Source organism: Penicillium pulvis (genome assembly GCF_028828015.1).
Source record: "Penicillium pulvis strain IBT 33274 chromosome Unknown contig_7_segment1_segment0, whole genome shotgun sequence".
NCBI lineage: Eukaryota > Fungi > Ascomycota > Eurotiomycetes > Eurotiales > Aspergillaceae > Penicillium > Penicillium pulvis.
The window spans coordinates 3,082,831-3,098,221 of record NW_026643079.1 but is presented as its reverse complement, the minus strand read 5'-3'; the positions used below and the strand labels follow the sequence as shown (position 1 = coordinate 3,098,221).

Below are 15,391 nucleotides of genomic sequence, written 5' to 3'. Positions count from 1 at the left end.
CGTGTTTCATGAAGGATTCCCTCAATAAACGGTGGCAAATAAGTAGTAGAAATTAGCGAGTACTTTTGGGCAAAAATGCCCTTCATGTCTCATTCGACCGAGGCTATAAACTTGTAAAGGCTAACTAGATACGTAAGCGGACTAGGTTATCTCGCCTGGAGTGTTGTTAATTGGACGAAGCAAATTGATATTTGGTCGAAACAACTTCCATTCTGGGATAAAATTGTAATTGTATTACAATTGAGTATTTTCACAATCACATGCCTCAAGTCACATCATCAAAACAAATACTTTCCACATATACACACACGCACACACACACACACGCACATGATATAATTTGGGCTCTCATACTAGCCTCCAAAATTTAAAAGGCGAAATCTGAGCTCAATACAGTCAAACTCAGCTAATAAAAGGTGTATGTTACTAGTGAGCTGTGAGAGTATGTGGGAACAGGTCATGTGATCGCGAAAATACTTGACTGTAATACAATTACAACACTTTCCCGTTTCGTCCAAACATCAATGTGCTTCGTCCAATTAACAACGCTCCTCGCCTGAGTAAGACGAATTTCCACAAAGGGTCTAAGGGCTGGAGACTACTCAAAAGAGGGTATATGCCCCGTAGCTCGGTTATATTGGTGCAATCATCTTGAAGTATGGCAAAAAATTACGCTAAACTAATGTGCCTCCAAGTCCTTAAATATCCCCGGTGTCCCCTCAATTTCTCATTTTGCCTACTGTATATCAAGGTTGATCCTTTCATCAGCATCTGGACAAGCATCCACATCTAAAGAAACAACACATAACCTGGTTGCGCCATTGTATCATCTAAGCATGGGATTCACCACGCTAGCAGCCTTGACTGCCGCCTTGGCCTTTTTCTTCTTCATTTTACGGACATTTTCCTTAGAACCAAAGCTTGGCAAATTACCTCCCGGTCCCAAAGGCAAACCTATTATCGGAAATCTGCTTGATCTACCCGCAGAAGGGGCACAAGAATGCACGCACTGGCTAAGGCACAAAGAGCTTTATGGTACGTGATACAGTCTCGCTCTAATTATTGTTACTGATTCGACAGGTCCTTTGAGCTCCGTCACAGTCCTCGGCCAAACAGTGGTTATTATCAATGACAGAGAGCTGGCAGTCCAGATATTGGAGAAGAACTCGGCTAAGCATTCATCTCGTCCTCGCCTTGTCTTCGCAGACGAACTGTATGTTTTTTCTTGCCACATGAAATTCCACAACTAATTAATGATAGCTCGGGATGGGGTAAGACACCCGTAAGTCAAGATAACACCAGTCTCCTTCGGACATATCGTCGGGCAATGGCTCGCATCATCGGAACTCGTGCAGCTGCCTCGAAGTTTGATCAATTGCTTGTTGTGGAGGCCCGGCGACTCCTATGGCGCTTACTTGATCGTCCACAAGACTTTATGAATCACATCAGAACGTGAGCTAAGTCTGTTTGAAGAAAATCGACGGTGTTCTCAGTGCTGATACAATCGTACTAGCGCCGCCGGAGCTTTTGTTCTGAAAATGACCTATGGATATGACATTGTTCCCCATGATAAAGATCCTCTGGTTAGCTTGGCTGATTTGGCACTGGAGCAGTTCTCAAAGGCGGTGGTTCCAGGAGCATGGTTGGTGGATATGATTCCAGCACGTAAGTTCACATTCATCCAGGTAGTCATAGGGCGTCATTTTGACAAGTTATTGCAGTGAAGTACATTCCAGAGTGGGCTCCAGGGTCGGGCTTCAAAAAGACGGCACGCTTTTATCTTGAAACCCTCACAAACCTTACCGAGCACCCATTCAAGTTCACCAAGTACAAAATGAGCCAAGGTTCTAATGGTCCATCGTTCGTATCCGAGCTGCTCAGCCAGGGAGAGGATGAAGATATCACAAAATGGTCAGCCGTGGCACTATATGGTGGTGGGGCAGACACAGTATGATCTCCTGTTCTGGCTTGCTACTATCCTGCTAATATCACGACTAGACCGTAGCCGCTTTGGCAGGGTTCTTCCTCGCGATGACACTATTTCCAGACGTCCAGCGCAAAGCACAAGACGAAATTGACCGTGTATTTGGGGAGCCAGCTTTGCCTACGCTTGATGACCGGGATAGACTGCCGTATATTGATGCAGTCGTCAAAGAAGTCCTTCGTTGGCACGTGGTCGCGCCACTTGGGGTGCCCCATCGAACCGATGAAGATGATATTGTGGCTGGATATCTGATTCCGAAGAACGCCCTTCTGCTGCCTAACATCCGGTATGGACCCTCACATTCCACCCTGTCTCTTTCATGCAATTAATGAGCCTTGCAGCGCTTTCAATCATGATCCTGAGGTATATCCCGAACCATCAGTATTCCGGCCTGAACGATACCTCCCGGAAGAGGGACGGGATGTTGAGCCTGATCCACACGGTACAAGCTTCGGTTATGGACGTCGCCTCTGTCCGGGCCGTATCGTTGCTGATACTTCCTTGTTTTTGACTATCGCAAATACTTTGGCTACCTTCAATATCACCAAGGGTGTCGGGTCAGACGGTCGGGAGATTGAGCCGCCTGTTGACTTTACGCCGGGTATTATCAGTCACCCTCTGCCCTATGAGTGCAACTTTACCCCGCGGAGCGAGAAGCATAAAGCATTGATTCTGGACTTTGAGCGTGAAACCCCATTCGAGAATAGTGATGCTGTGGCTTTGAGTGAGGCTCTCAAGCGCATATAGGACGTTGCAGTACAATTTTGAAAACTACCATTATGACGACCAGGTAGTTAAAATGCAAAAGTGCAATTTTGCCAAGACAGAAACGGAAGTCATGCAAACAAGAAGTGCATTGTGTAAAGTGATTTCAAGTTTCGAAGCGAAATCGAAAATTCCTCTGCATGGGCCACGGCTCAGGCCCGGGGCCTACTATTTCCAAGTTCGAGTCTAAACTGGGCAGTCATTTTATAAGAAATCAATGAATATTATCACATTTAACTTTTGGCTAAATCCTTAAATACAGTACGCTAGTCAGGTATCCCGGTGATACGATCCGGGTGTCATTAAAAGAAGATGACAACAAAATTAGGACAGAAGAAGAAGAAGAAGAGACAGGGCAGTGACGCCGCTTAGTTGCCGTTCAGCTTCTGCCGGCGAGCGCGCACAGCCTGTGCCAATACCTCCAGCACGGACTCGGTATCTTCCCAGTGGATGCAAGCATCAGTAATGCTGACACCGTACTTGAGGCCAGCCTTGCCCTCCGGTGGGACCTTCTGGTTACCTACTAGTTGTCAGTAAAGTGCGAATAAAAATGTGGATCATTTTGGAAACATACCCTCGTTGATATTGCTCTCAATCATGACACCCATGATGGCAGTCTCACCCGCAGCAATCTGGTCAGCCAGCACGGCGGCGACCTTGGGCTGGTTCTTGTGGTTCTTCTCAGAGTTACCGTGGCTGCAGTCTACCATCAGACGAGGCGCAAGTCCCTTAGCCTCAAGTTTGACTTTAGCATCAGCGATACTGGCAGCATCGTAGTTGGGACCCTTCTTGCCTCCGCGCAGAATCACGAAGCAGTCGGGGTTACCGACGGTACCCACAATGGAGACAACACCGGGCTTGGTAACAGAGAGGAAATGGTGGGGGTGCTTGACGGAGCCGATGGCATCGACTGCGACATCGAGGGAGCCATCCGTGCCGTTCTTGAAACCGACGGGAAAGGACAGACCAGAGGACAGCTCACGGTGGACCTGGGACTCGGTGGTACGGGCACCGACGGCGCCGACGGATAAACAATCGGCCAAGAACTGTGGGGAAATGGTATCAAGCATCTCACTGGCAATGGGCATGCCCTTATTTGTGAGATCAACGAACAGCTGACGGGAGGTGCGGAGACCCTTGTTGATCTTGAAGCTGTTGTCGATATCCGGGTCGTTAATCAGGCCCTTCCAGCCAACTGTGGTGCGAGGCTTTTCCAAGTAGGAGCGCATAACAATCAACAAGTCATCGGCGTATTTCTCCTTCTGCTTCATCAAGCGGTCGCAGTATTCCAGGGCCATGTCCGGGTCGTGGATGGAGCAGGGTCCAATGACAACCATCAGACGCTCCCTCTCTTTGTCGGTACCATGGACAATTGCAACTGCTTCGTCACGAGCTTGCAGTACAGTCTGTCGTGACTTATCTGTCAAGGCAATTTCATGTTGGAGGACATTGGGCGCGGTGAGGGGGTTGTAGCCGGCAACTATGCGAGGAGTCAGTGTAGATTCAATTGAGCTTGGGATTGGGTAATACATACTGCGAGAGTCTTCCAGGTGATTGTGGTTGCCCACATTGGGGTTCTCAATGAAGAACTAATGTCATCAGGGTCAACAAATGCTCCATAGCTGGGACATGTTGTCATAGAGGGGCGGACTCACCGACATGGCGGGGCTAAGGTGTTTGTGATTAGAGAGGAATTGAGAGCTCGGGAAGACCGGGGAAAAGGGCACAAGGGTGATATTATATGGGGAAACAGAATTGAAGGGAGAAAAGAAGAAATAAGAAATAGAATTCTTTCGAAGTATAAATAATAATTCCCTGTAAATTAATAAAACGTAACAAAAAAGGTGTGGAATGAGTCAAAGGGCCTGGCCCCACGTGATCCTCCTCGGTGTACTCGGTGAGCGGGGACCAATCCCAATCACCACGCCCGCATTAACAAATAGTGAAAAAAAAAAGTATAATGACGTGGAATTAGCTCCGTCCATCGTCCCCACTTTCCTCTTTCCCACAGTCCCCCACTATTCGGAGTCTATTCCCCTTGAACCCGATGATCCAGATCCTGTAGACCCAGAACTAGTTCTTGACAAATCTGACGATGTTGCTCCTTCACCGCTGTCATCTGCCGCTGATAAAGGCCCATGCGAACTTGCTGGGCTTGGGAAAGATCATCGAGGATACGATTGCATCCCTGTCGATAGATGTGCAGAACCTGGCGGATCGTCTCCTGTTCTGCTGCAAGCTGACTTGACAAACGCTGTTGATTATTAACATCCGCATAGAAGGCAAACTCGGGGGGCTTTGGCTGGCTTAACTTACTTGGTTTGTCTCTAGAAGCAGGTCATGGGCACTTTTTTGGGCGGCCTGCAGACTTGTGATCCAGTCTAGAGGGTTAGACTCGCTCGGCTGAGAAAATTTCTGGGCTTCAGGAACCGCCTTGGAGGTCCTAAGCACTTCCGTAGATAAAGGCGCCACGGCATTTCGGTCGGCGTATGCACGAATCTCATCTGTAAATACCTGGTTGGGGCCTGATTCAATTTCTGCAGTCCGGTTTTGATCGATTCCATGAGCATGACACTGATGTATTATGGAGGTGCCTGGGACTGGTTCCACTGTTAAACCTTTGGTGTTCTGTTGGTCAAGAACTGCATTATTGTTTTCCGTGTTAAAGGCCCCCTTGAGTGGAGGCGACTCTGCTCTGCTTTTCTTCGTCGATGCATTTTGGAAGCCATACTCCATGAACATGTCACGCTGATATTTGGACCATGACACTTCGTCCTCAGAACTGTCAAGAGAGTATCCATCCGAGTCTTTGTCATAGTTACTGGAACTGGGGTCAGGAATATCGACATCGCTCGACAGCTGGACATCTTTCAGAGGTGAGTGAGCTTTATCAGTCGCCAGGTTACCCTGCAGCATAAGCCGGGGACTACCCTTTGAATCAACAATACTACTTCTGATAGCTGTCTTGAAGCCTCCCAAAATTGAAGCCGTTGCTTGAATGGGCGTTTGCAGTCTCAGAAGCGGTTTCTGGGATTCGGGGGTTTGATGGGTCCCGTTGTTTCTAATTCGGAAATATGTAGCTGGCAAAGTTTTTGTTCCTGTCTCCGGTGAGTTTTGGGATGAGCTATCTGTACCGTACTCCGATACAGCTCTAGGGGCCTGAATGACTCCTTGGAGAGCATTTTTCATCGCGTCGACCGTCTCGAGTGACCCCTGTGCATGGTTCTTTTGCAGATGATTTTGAGTTGGATTGTAGTCATCCACTCCATGACTGCCAATTTTGATGTGAACAACGTCTCTGCCAGTCAATAACCCTTGGCGTTTGGCAACAATCTCGCTTCCATCGGTGTTGCAGAGATTCGCCATCTCCGAGGTGAACAGTGTGGCACGGGTCAGTTGGAAGGCTCCTGAAAATCCTTGCTTATTTTGTCCCAAACCAAGGCTTACTTGTGTCTGTTTGATGCCATGGTCCAGTACCTGCGAATCTTGGCTTTGGGACCCATCGGTAGTAGGCATGCGTGAAGAGGGACTAGCAGCCTCTTGGCGATTACTCCCATCATGTTCCTTGTGAGTAGAATGTAAGGTAGTCTCAACAGCAGGCCGAAGTTGAGAATTCAGCTGTACTCCATGAAGGGCATCAGCCAGCTTTTGGCCAACAGTCTTCCCTCTGCCATCACTCCTTTTTCCAATCACTCGGTAAGTTTGCCCTCTGAGCACGTCAATGCCGTGGTCTAGGCTGGTGGATTCAGATACCACTGGGGAGCTTGTTATTTCAATAATGTCATGCTGCTGAATTGCTGGTTCATTCTGGTCACTCCCGTGTGACTTTTGGGCGGACAGGGAATCTTGGGGCCGTCCACCTGGCAAAAGGTCAACCTTTGTATTGGAGGCAATTGATCCTGGTTTTAGTGACATAGTGTGCTCCGCAGTTAGTGAAGTCAAGTGCAGTCGAGGCGGCTGACTGCTTTCCCTTCTGATATTGGCTGTGCGTTTCGCAGGCTTTCTACGTTTACCAGAATTTGTTTCAGCGTTGGATCCTTTCCGTTTGTGATTTAATTTCTCCACATATTCGTACGTCGACTCAGGATCCGGGCTAGACACCGACGTCCCCTCATCTTTGCTATTCGCATGGACTGAATCATCATCAGTTGGCCGTAGATCCTCGTTCCAGTCCACTTCGGTCTTGAGGTGAAGAGTACTCTTTTTACGGGCAGATCGCTTCCCCCAAGACTCGGGTTTCCGTGGCAGCGATAGGGTCAGACGCCGAAAATTAGTTTTCGGTTGGACTTTTTCACTCTGCATTGTAGAGCCTTTGTCATCTGTACTGCCATTGATGTGCTGCTTTGTATCCCGACTCTTCTTGGTAATTGGGGCATTGCCGTTAGCGTCAGCAACTGCTTTGCGTTGTGTGTCAATTCCAACGCTTCGGATAGAAGAGATAGGCTGGTGCGTATCGCTTATCTCTGTGGCTGATTTGTTCTTCTGCGGTACAGGGCCAAGACCTTCTGATTGGAGCTGTTGCGGGGCATTTGGGATTACGTGCTTGGTGATAGCATAACACGAGTCAGTGGCGCCATCCTGGCGTGCCAACGTGGGTGGGTCTTTAAAAAGTGGCAGCGTAGCTAATTCTAACTTCTGTTGAGGATTTCTCGTTCTTTGTCGACCCTTTTCTGGCTCTCCTGGGCCCGTTGTGCCTTTTGAGACAGCAGACCTTGGGACTGGCCCAATAACCTCCGTTGGAGAATGATGAATTTTTCCTTTGCCAGCTCGACTGAACCGTCGTGAGCCCGACCCTCGATCGTTCCCCATATTATATCCCAAATTCCAGCTGGACGACGAAAGATTGATATGCGAGGTCTTCTGATGCGTTGCCAAGTGGAGCAAAAGGTACGCAAACACAAGTGACAAGCCCGGCGACCGTCGAACGCGGAAAGGTTTCGGGTTTCATATGCTTCAGATCAAGTCAGGAATGATGGCTCGCCTACTCAAGGATCATCAGAAGAGATTCACAATGGCTCGGATTGACAGCATTTATACGACGGGTTTTGTGACTTGGCCTTAGAGAAACCTGTCTCAGTTCCGACAGTCCAGGTGGCAAGACTTGATGCTGAAATTCTTCAAGATGTTGACCATACTAAAACCTCGCAGAGTATGAATGATTTGAGATGAATCATGAGGGTGAGTGAAACTGAAGCAACAGCAACAAACAGCAATCACAGTCACATGATGCTCTTGAAGACAAGATAGAGCTCATCTCACGCGGGAAATGGGCCTCTACATGATCCTCTTTGGGTTTTCATACACATCTAGACTGACCAGTTTCGCTGGCGGATGATGACTTTAAGGTACACAAAGCTACCTTGGAATTTAAACAATGATCTTCTGTTATACTCCACTGCCAACCAATGGGTACACCGAATCTGACACCCATGAACAACACTACAATATACATTTCCATGAAATGTACAATATCACTGATAGTACCTTCCCAATTTTGGTTGGTTCAGTGAGGGGAAATATATACTGTACCTAATACATACTGTACTAGGTTGATTACCCAAGCGAGCTAATTTGATACCTAAATGCACCTAGAATACGATATGTACATATTCCAACGTACATATCGTGATCAGGAACAAGAGGCTCTAGGAACTTCGCTCTGAACCCGGCAGATGGTCTCGGATTCAGGAGTTCCGTTCACTCCGGACAAAATCCAATTGCTCCGTCACCCCGATTAATAATAGCGGGAGGCGGCTTAACAATCCATGTGGTTCGTTGCCAGGGTCCACCCGGAGCGGGCTCCCTGCAACTATCTCGCCGATCGAAGTACTTGAGAACCACCACAAAGAGCCATGCATCTGCTATGACTAATATTCTCCCACTAACTTCCAGGTCTCCCTTGTCAACTGATTTCCAAGGCTCCTTACAATAAAATCACACCATCAAAATGGCTCCTGATCCTACCTCCCAGCCTAACGAGGCGGAGACCATTTCACCGTCTCAGCGCCGGTTTAGCGCGGTTGAACCTCTAGACCGGCTCCAAGCTACCGTCCCTGCGGTCCCACCTCAAGCAGCGAAGCTCGATATCCGGTCAATTCCTACCACCTCTACTGAACGTTGTCGCGCTTCCAACATCGATGTATCCCCCGATCAGGATGTCGGACTTTCAGAGAAGATCGCAGCGCTGGAGGACAAGGGCCAAGGGTTACCGCAGACATACGCAGAGGAAACAGTCCTGTATCTAGCATACGGATCAAACCTGGCCGCGAAGACCTTCCTTGGCATGCGTGGCATCAGACCGATCTCGAAAATCCGCGTCCTCGTGCCAGATCTGCGCCTTACATTCGACCTTCCCGGCGTCCCCTACGCTGAACCTTGTTTCGCAGCCACCCAGTTCCGGGATCCTGATGTTGCATCCGAGTCAGAATCCGAATCCGAGGCCGACGTTGATGATGATAAACTCCTCACTGAAAGCGAATACCTATCCGAAAAGGCGTCGCTTCAGACTCAAACAAAGGAGATACGTACTGGTTCCCACGAGCGGCGATGGCATAAACCCCTCGTCGGTGTTGTGTACGAGGTCACACTGATGGACTATGCGAAGATCATCGCGACAGAGGGCGGTGGTCGTGGATACAGGGACGTAGTCGTTGACTGCTACCCCTTCGCGGAAGGCTACAAGCCCACCAATCCAGTCCCAGATCACCCATCTACCCAGGCCTTCAAGACACATACCCTCCTCTCACCGGCAGCGGATGACGCCCGAAAGAGGGTATATGCTGCCAAAGGTATCGAGACCACAGCATCTGACTCTTGCTCCACGTCCTCAATATTCGATATTCAGCCGCACATGCGTCCGGACCCGGAGTATGCGCAGCCCTCTGCACGGTACTTAGGTTTGCTTATCACGGGTAGTGAGGAGCATGATCTCCCCGTGTCTTATCGGGAATATCTTTCCGGCATTCATTCATATCAGATGACCACGTCTCGGCAGAAGATCGGGAAGGTGGTCTTTCTGGCGGTGTGGGGACCGCCTTTACTCTTGACACTGAAGCTTTCTAAGGTTTTCGCTGGTCCTGATGGACGCAGTCCGCAATGGCTAGCTTCCACAGCGAATCTACTTTTCTTGGGACTGTGGAATAGCTATGACTATTTCTTCAAAAAGGTGTTTGGGGATGGTGAGAGGACTATTGATGATACCCCGTCCTCGTGATATATTTTCCTTTGCGATAGCATAGTTTCGGGCATTACTTTATATGATGTAGAGCGGCCATAGTTGCGATATATTAAAATTCAATACACATGAGCAATGAATCTAAGAACATCCTCCATCTCAAGATATCAGCCTTTTTTGATCTCCAATTTTCTAGCGTCATATGTGCACGGTGATTCCACAGAAACAGCTGCATTCACAAAGGAAATTAAATTCGGTTGACTCCTCCAGCACAATTTTCGGAAGGGCAAAAAAAGAATATATCTAGGATACAGATACATGTGCCGGGAGTGTTCTAACAAAACAAGGGCCGCGACCCTAGACACAAAAAAAAAACAAATGACGAAAGAGATTTCTCCCAGGCGACATAACACACGGGGGGCAACAATGCATATAATGCCCGATGGGTCACGTAGCCTCGTTAACCTCTCCCATTTTCCAACTCATATAGTTCTTGCTGACTGGCGTTTAACGGCGGGGGGCGATCGGGGGGCTGTACACGACCTTGCGAGACTTGATCGGGGCCCACTTGTAGCGCTTGACCCAGACAGAGATGGCGAACAGACCGGTGAGGATGGCAATGGCCTTGACACCCATCTTCTTGCGGTCATCCATCTCGGGCTCGGCGGACCAGTTCAGGAACTCAGTGACGTCCTTGGCCATCTGGGAGGTGGTGGCGGGAGTGCCATCCTCGTACTCAACAACACCGTCGAAGAGAACACGACCCATGGCAATACCTATAATCCACTATTAGTAACCATTTCGGCACAGAGGACCTAATCAATTCCACACGTACCGGTACCGGGGAAGTAGGGGTTGAAGTTCATGCCCTCGGCAACGCTGGCACCGGCGGGAGCCTCATCGGGGTAACCGGTCAGCAGGTTGAAGACGTAGTTGCAGCCACCGTGACGGCCCTTAATGATCAAGCTGAGATCCGGGGGCAGAGCACCGCCGTTGGAGGCACGGGCAGCCTCGTCGTTCTTGTAGGGGGGAGGGATGTAGTCGGAAAGCTTTCCGGGGCGCTTCTCGATCTCGCCCTCGTTGTTGGGCTCGGTGTCGTACTCGTTCTCCTCGGCCATAGCCTTCATCTCATCGACGGTGTGCATAACACCAACCATTGAGCGCCAGGGGACACGGGTCAAGGAGTGGCAAGAAGCGCAGACCTCACGGTAGACCTGGAAACCACGGCGGAGACTGATGAAATGTTAGCTTCGCGCGATGGGGGCCGCATGGTCATATTAGGGGACTCACGCAGCGTGGTCGAAAGTCTTGTTGAAGCGCTGGTGCACCCAAGGGTACTGAGTAGCGTGCAGACTGGATGAAGAACCATGTGTTAGCTTGATCATTCCTCTATAACCTGATCGCACAATCTCGAGCTCGGGGCACCCGGGGGCGACCAGGTATGGGTCATCTCAACCCCAATGTAAAGACTCACCCCTCCTCAGCGGGTGTCATGGCGAAGGCCTCCTGGCCATAGAGGTGGTAGTACCACGCGGCGGAACCGGCAGCCGCGGCGGTTGCGAGCGAGGCAGTGAGGGTGAGGTGGAAGGGGGAGCTGGCGGCCTCGGCACCGGCGGCGGTGGAGGAAGCACGCTATCGAGATAGTCAGCCAAAAAATCCTTTCTCATCCGCATCAAGGTCTAGCGAAGCGATTGTCCTCGTCGATAAGGCTCAATTGGTCCGATGGGGGTGTTGGCAGCGTACCGTGGACTTGCCGAGCGTTTGGCGTGCGATGGCCCGGGAGGGCACGCGCGAAAAGGTACGGGCCAGCATGTCGAATTCAAACCCTCCAATCAACAAAGTGATGGATGGGAAGGGATTGGATCGCAAAAGCGGGAAGAGGGGGAGGGGGAGGGGGTGGTAGCAGGGAGAAGTGCTGGAAGTGATGCGAGTTGAAGTTCAGAAGGTTCAAGTTTCTCGCGGGAAAATGGGGTGTAAAACCCTCCCTCTGATTGGTCCACTCAACCCGCTCGGTGAAAACCGCGATCACTCGGAACAGCTGTCGGGTCACTGCTCTCTGCCTTTTCTCTACTTTTCAATATTGAAAGTCTGCAATTGCACATCAGAGCCTTTCGATCCAAACTACTAATGTATATAGCGATCCCCGACCCGAAGCGTGCAACGCCCACCCGTGACCGTTACTGCCTCATCCACCCGACGCACCCGAATCGTTCCAGCGACGCTATGATTGGTCGGTTCTGACTTTTCATGTACGATCACGACAGCCAACGAGAAATCGAGAGCTACCACTATAGCTCCCAGCATCCCATATAGTCTGGATGCTCAAAATATTTACGATAAGGCAAACACCCTTGGGCTATAGGAAGGAAATTGATTCACGGTGCTAAAACGTCAATGAACGTACACTGACGTGAATCACCTACCAAAATCGTCGGTTTCTGACCTGACTGAACAACAAATAGCAGTGTTGATCAGATGCACCTGCCTCTGCATCATAGATATACTAACCATATTTGATTTACTCGCTCTTATCCCCAATGGTTCAGAATTCGACAACAACAACCAGGAAATCAAGTACGGGTAGAGAATCTAGGATGGACAGGCGGACGCACCTGGTCAAGCTGGAGCGCTTTTGTCTTTTTGCGTGTGCCACCTGTTTTTTACCAGGTCGGATACCATAGTGCATCTTGGTAGGTGAACCACGTTAGTTTGTGTTGTGGTTGTACTGCTACAATAGCCTAATACAACTGAAATATGATGTCGGATCCAAATGTTGATATCCGCGTTCACTTAACAGATGTGCCTAATTATCATATTTCTCTAATATCTTACTATGCTCGAAGGTCTCATCCTTTCCTAGCCTGGACGTGGAGGATGGACCGTGGACATGATCCTCGCCCGCAGATTTTATCCCCTTCCGCATCCAGCGCCCTGTAACGAGCCGGCCCCCAGTGAATTGGATACTCCTTGTCATATTCCAAGGGGCGGTTCACGTTAAGCCTAATCTTTGACAAGGAGATCTAGCATATCAAATGTCTCCCGAGTAGACAAATTCCGACCAGAGCCTGCAACGATCCTCATCGCTGATGGGTTTCACACACGTGTCACACCTTAGAAGCATCTCGCCAGGAAGAAGTAGGTGTAAGAAGTAAGAGTCCAGGTGGAAATCTTGAAACCGAACGGCACAGTGAAGGGAAGGAAGCTATTGAAGTATAGTGTGAGCTGAATGAAGTTTTGTAACTACAGTGTAGGTTGTTCTAGTCCACAGTGCGACCTTGTTCATCTGGTCGTCCAAACTATAGTTGAGATGAGCTACGTTGATAAGCCTGATATGATGAGCATCAGGGTATGATGGGTGCCCGATATGGTGGACAAAACACATTTTCCCTCTATAGGACCATGGCTTCTCATCTTGCATTACAGAGGTCCATGCCCCAGTTTCATTTGCATCTTTTATAAATGGGTTGCAGTCTCCCTAAGTTTTCTCATCGATTTTCTATTGCCCTGAACTGAATTCAAAGCATCTTTATGCTGGATGTTGCAATATGAAATGCTACAAAATTCGGTATACTAAGATAAGACTGAGCTCAATAATAACATCATTGTTATGGCCTTAGAAGCCAAGGCTCGTGGCCCTTGCTTAAATACACTGTACATTCGGCGATCCAAACTCGGCGATTGAACCTTGCGCAGATAGGCGTCCTGCGTGACACAACAGCGGAACACTTCAATCGTGTCTATTTCTGCCCGGTTATTCAAGGAGGTATACATTCACCACATGACCCTCGAAATGACGCCATCTTGCAGGTGTTTGAAATGGTATTCACATACTATTCTTTATGCAGTACCTTTGCATTTATGCATGTCAATGCATTTAAACACACCAAAGAGACATAATAACGAGCAGTAATTTCCTGATGCTGAGCCTAGGGGATCTAGGTATTTAAAAAGGGCCCTATAGCCTATGAGTATGACCAGCAAGTAGTGATTAATTGATGCATTTCGAGTTATAGTGGTAATTTTGAGCCCTTATTCGGACACAACTTAGTGGTCAACATAGAATGGACTACCTGCCCTCAAAGAGATGATAGGTCAAATCATGTGGCCTGGAGCTGAGACTCTATTCTTATGTTCTAAGGTTGTTGAGGGGAGTTGACTTGGTATCTTGTATTCAAATGCAAATTCCCAGGTAGGCTCTTATATAATCATTCACTGTAAATTCCAGTTGAACTATTGGACATCCCAGGGGCCCTGGGTCATGCAGCAAATTTTATAGCAAGAAGCTGACTCGAAATGACAGTCCCACATAATTCGACGAAGTCAGTACCTGTGAGACTGACTCCTTAAATTGAACGACAAACTTGCTCAACTGAGTCTCTGGAGTCCCGATCACTCCAAAGTAGAGAGTAATGGACCTTGAAATTAGGCAAGATCTCAGTTTGGAATGGTCGACGGTATCACAGATTTCACGCACGTGCAACATCGAAAAGATAAGAGCGGACATAAGCAACTCCTGAGAACATGGCCACTTTGCTTTCAGAAAGCGACTCGCTGTCCTGTGACTTTCCATGTCATCCGCTTTTCCAGCTTTATACGCATACATTAATGAGAGAAATAAATAGTCGTTACTCTCAATGGAAGCTCCTATTCCGCACCGACGGCTGCTCGACAGCCAGAGATGACCCCAGCCTCGCAAAGCGAAACAAACTTCTCATATTCGCTAGTGCCATGAAACCCCCGCTCATTATTGGGCACAGGCAGATCTTCCGCCAGCAAGTTTTGTCTTATCGGTTCGATACCGGCAGATGAAATCGAGGGGGTGTATGATTCAGGCCCCGGGAGATTGGAGCGGTGGGCAAGGTTTTGGACAGACCCGGGTTTTGAAATCGCTATTGATGCAACATTGAGTATGAGCATAAAGAGAATAAACATTGGAATCATGCCTGCTGGATGGCACTAGGAACGACCGATGATAACAGAAGGTGAAGCAGAATGGCTGAAAGGCAGGTATAGGCAACGGGAAACCTGGGGAAAGGCACCAAAATTGAGAATACGGACTAAACCCTTGGCTATAGACCATTTAAAGCAGGGAAGATTGGGTCTGGCCTATCATTCGGAGATAAGACGGTCAATCCGAGGCTGACACCATTGGAGCGTGGTCTCACCAATCAAGAACATAGCGATTTCTTGGCTTTGCAGCGCCACACGACAATCAGATAGTATCGTATCGCTCGTTTAATATTATACAAAGCTGATTGGTTTAAGCATTGACCAGGTGTACAGGTGGGCCTCAGCATGCAGTAAAGCCTCGTCGGCACATACCATGGGGCAGGCAATCACTTTCATGCTGGAGAACGCCAAAAATAAATGCCGGGGGTCAACATGTCGATTCACATCTATCGTGACAATCTATTTCTACAAACAAGGGACTCCCACCCCCTTACCCTTCTGCAGTATTATCTAGAAGA

General features: G+C 48.8%; 5 protein-coding genes across 5 annotated transcripts; 2 read left to right on the top strand and 3 right to left on the bottom strand.

Annotated features, from left to right (window-relative positions):
• Window positions 1-836: 836 nt before the first annotated feature.
• Window positions 837-2,731, top strand: N7503_009122 (cytochrome P450; the record flags this gene model as incomplete). Its single annotated transcript, XM_057068669.1, has 7 exons — window positions 837-1,035; window positions 1,081-1,213; window positions 1,261-1,452; window positions 1,514-1,665; window positions 1,722-1,948; window positions 1,999-2,270; window positions 2,326-2,731. The coding sequence occupies 7 exons, from the start codon at window positions 837-839 to the stop codon at window positions 2,729-2,731; spliced, it is 1,581 nt and encodes a 526-aa protein (XP_056919524.1).
• Window positions 2,732-3,117: 386 nt separating this feature from the next.
• Window positions 3,118-4,410, bottom strand: N7503_009121 (3-deoxy-7-phosphoheptulonate synthase; the record flags this gene model as incomplete). The annotated part of the gene is made up of 4 exons (XM_057068668.1): window positions 3,118-3,269; window positions 3,324-4,229; window positions 4,284-4,338; window positions 4,405-4,410. 4 exons carry the CDS (start codon window positions 4,408-4,410, stop codon window positions 3,118-3,120), a joined length of 1,119 nt encoding a protein of 372 aa, XP_056919523.1.
• A 368-nt stretch (window positions 4,411-4,778) lies between these two features.
• N7503_009120 (uncharacterized protein) lies at window positions 4,779-7,558 on the bottom strand (the record flags this gene model as incomplete). Its single annotated transcript, XM_057068667.1, has 2 exons — window positions 4,779-5,003; window positions 5,066-7,558. 2 exons carry the CDS (start codon window positions 7,556-7,558, stop codon window positions 4,779-4,781), a joined length of 2,718 nt encoding a protein of 905 aa, XP_056919522.1.
• Window positions 7,559-8,696: 1,138 nt separating this feature from the next.
• N7503_009119 (uncharacterized protein) lies at window positions 8,697-9,962 on the top strand (the record flags this gene model as incomplete). The annotated part of the gene is made up of 1 exon (XM_057068666.1): window positions 8,697-9,962. One exon carries the CDS (start codon window positions 8,697-8,699, stop codon window positions 9,960-9,962), a length of 1,266 nt encoding a protein of 421 aa, XP_056919521.1.
• A 90-nt stretch (window positions 9,963-10,052) lies between these two features.
• On the bottom strand, window positions 10,053-11,941 carry N7503_009118 (ubiquinol--cytochrome-c reductase catalytic subunit CYT1). The gene is made up of 5 exons (XM_057068665.1): window positions 11,667-11,941; window positions 11,398-11,555; window positions 11,214-11,276; window positions 10,759-11,156; window positions 10,053-10,699 (listed from the first exon to the last, which is right to left on the bottom strand). Exons 1-5 carry the CDS (start codon window positions 11,733-11,735, stop codon window positions 10,431-10,433), a joined length of 957 nt encoding a protein of 318 aa, XP_056919520.1. The 5' UTR covers window positions 11,736-11,941; the 3' UTR covers window positions 10,053-10,430.
• Window positions 11,942-15,391: the final 3,450 nt, after the last annotated feature.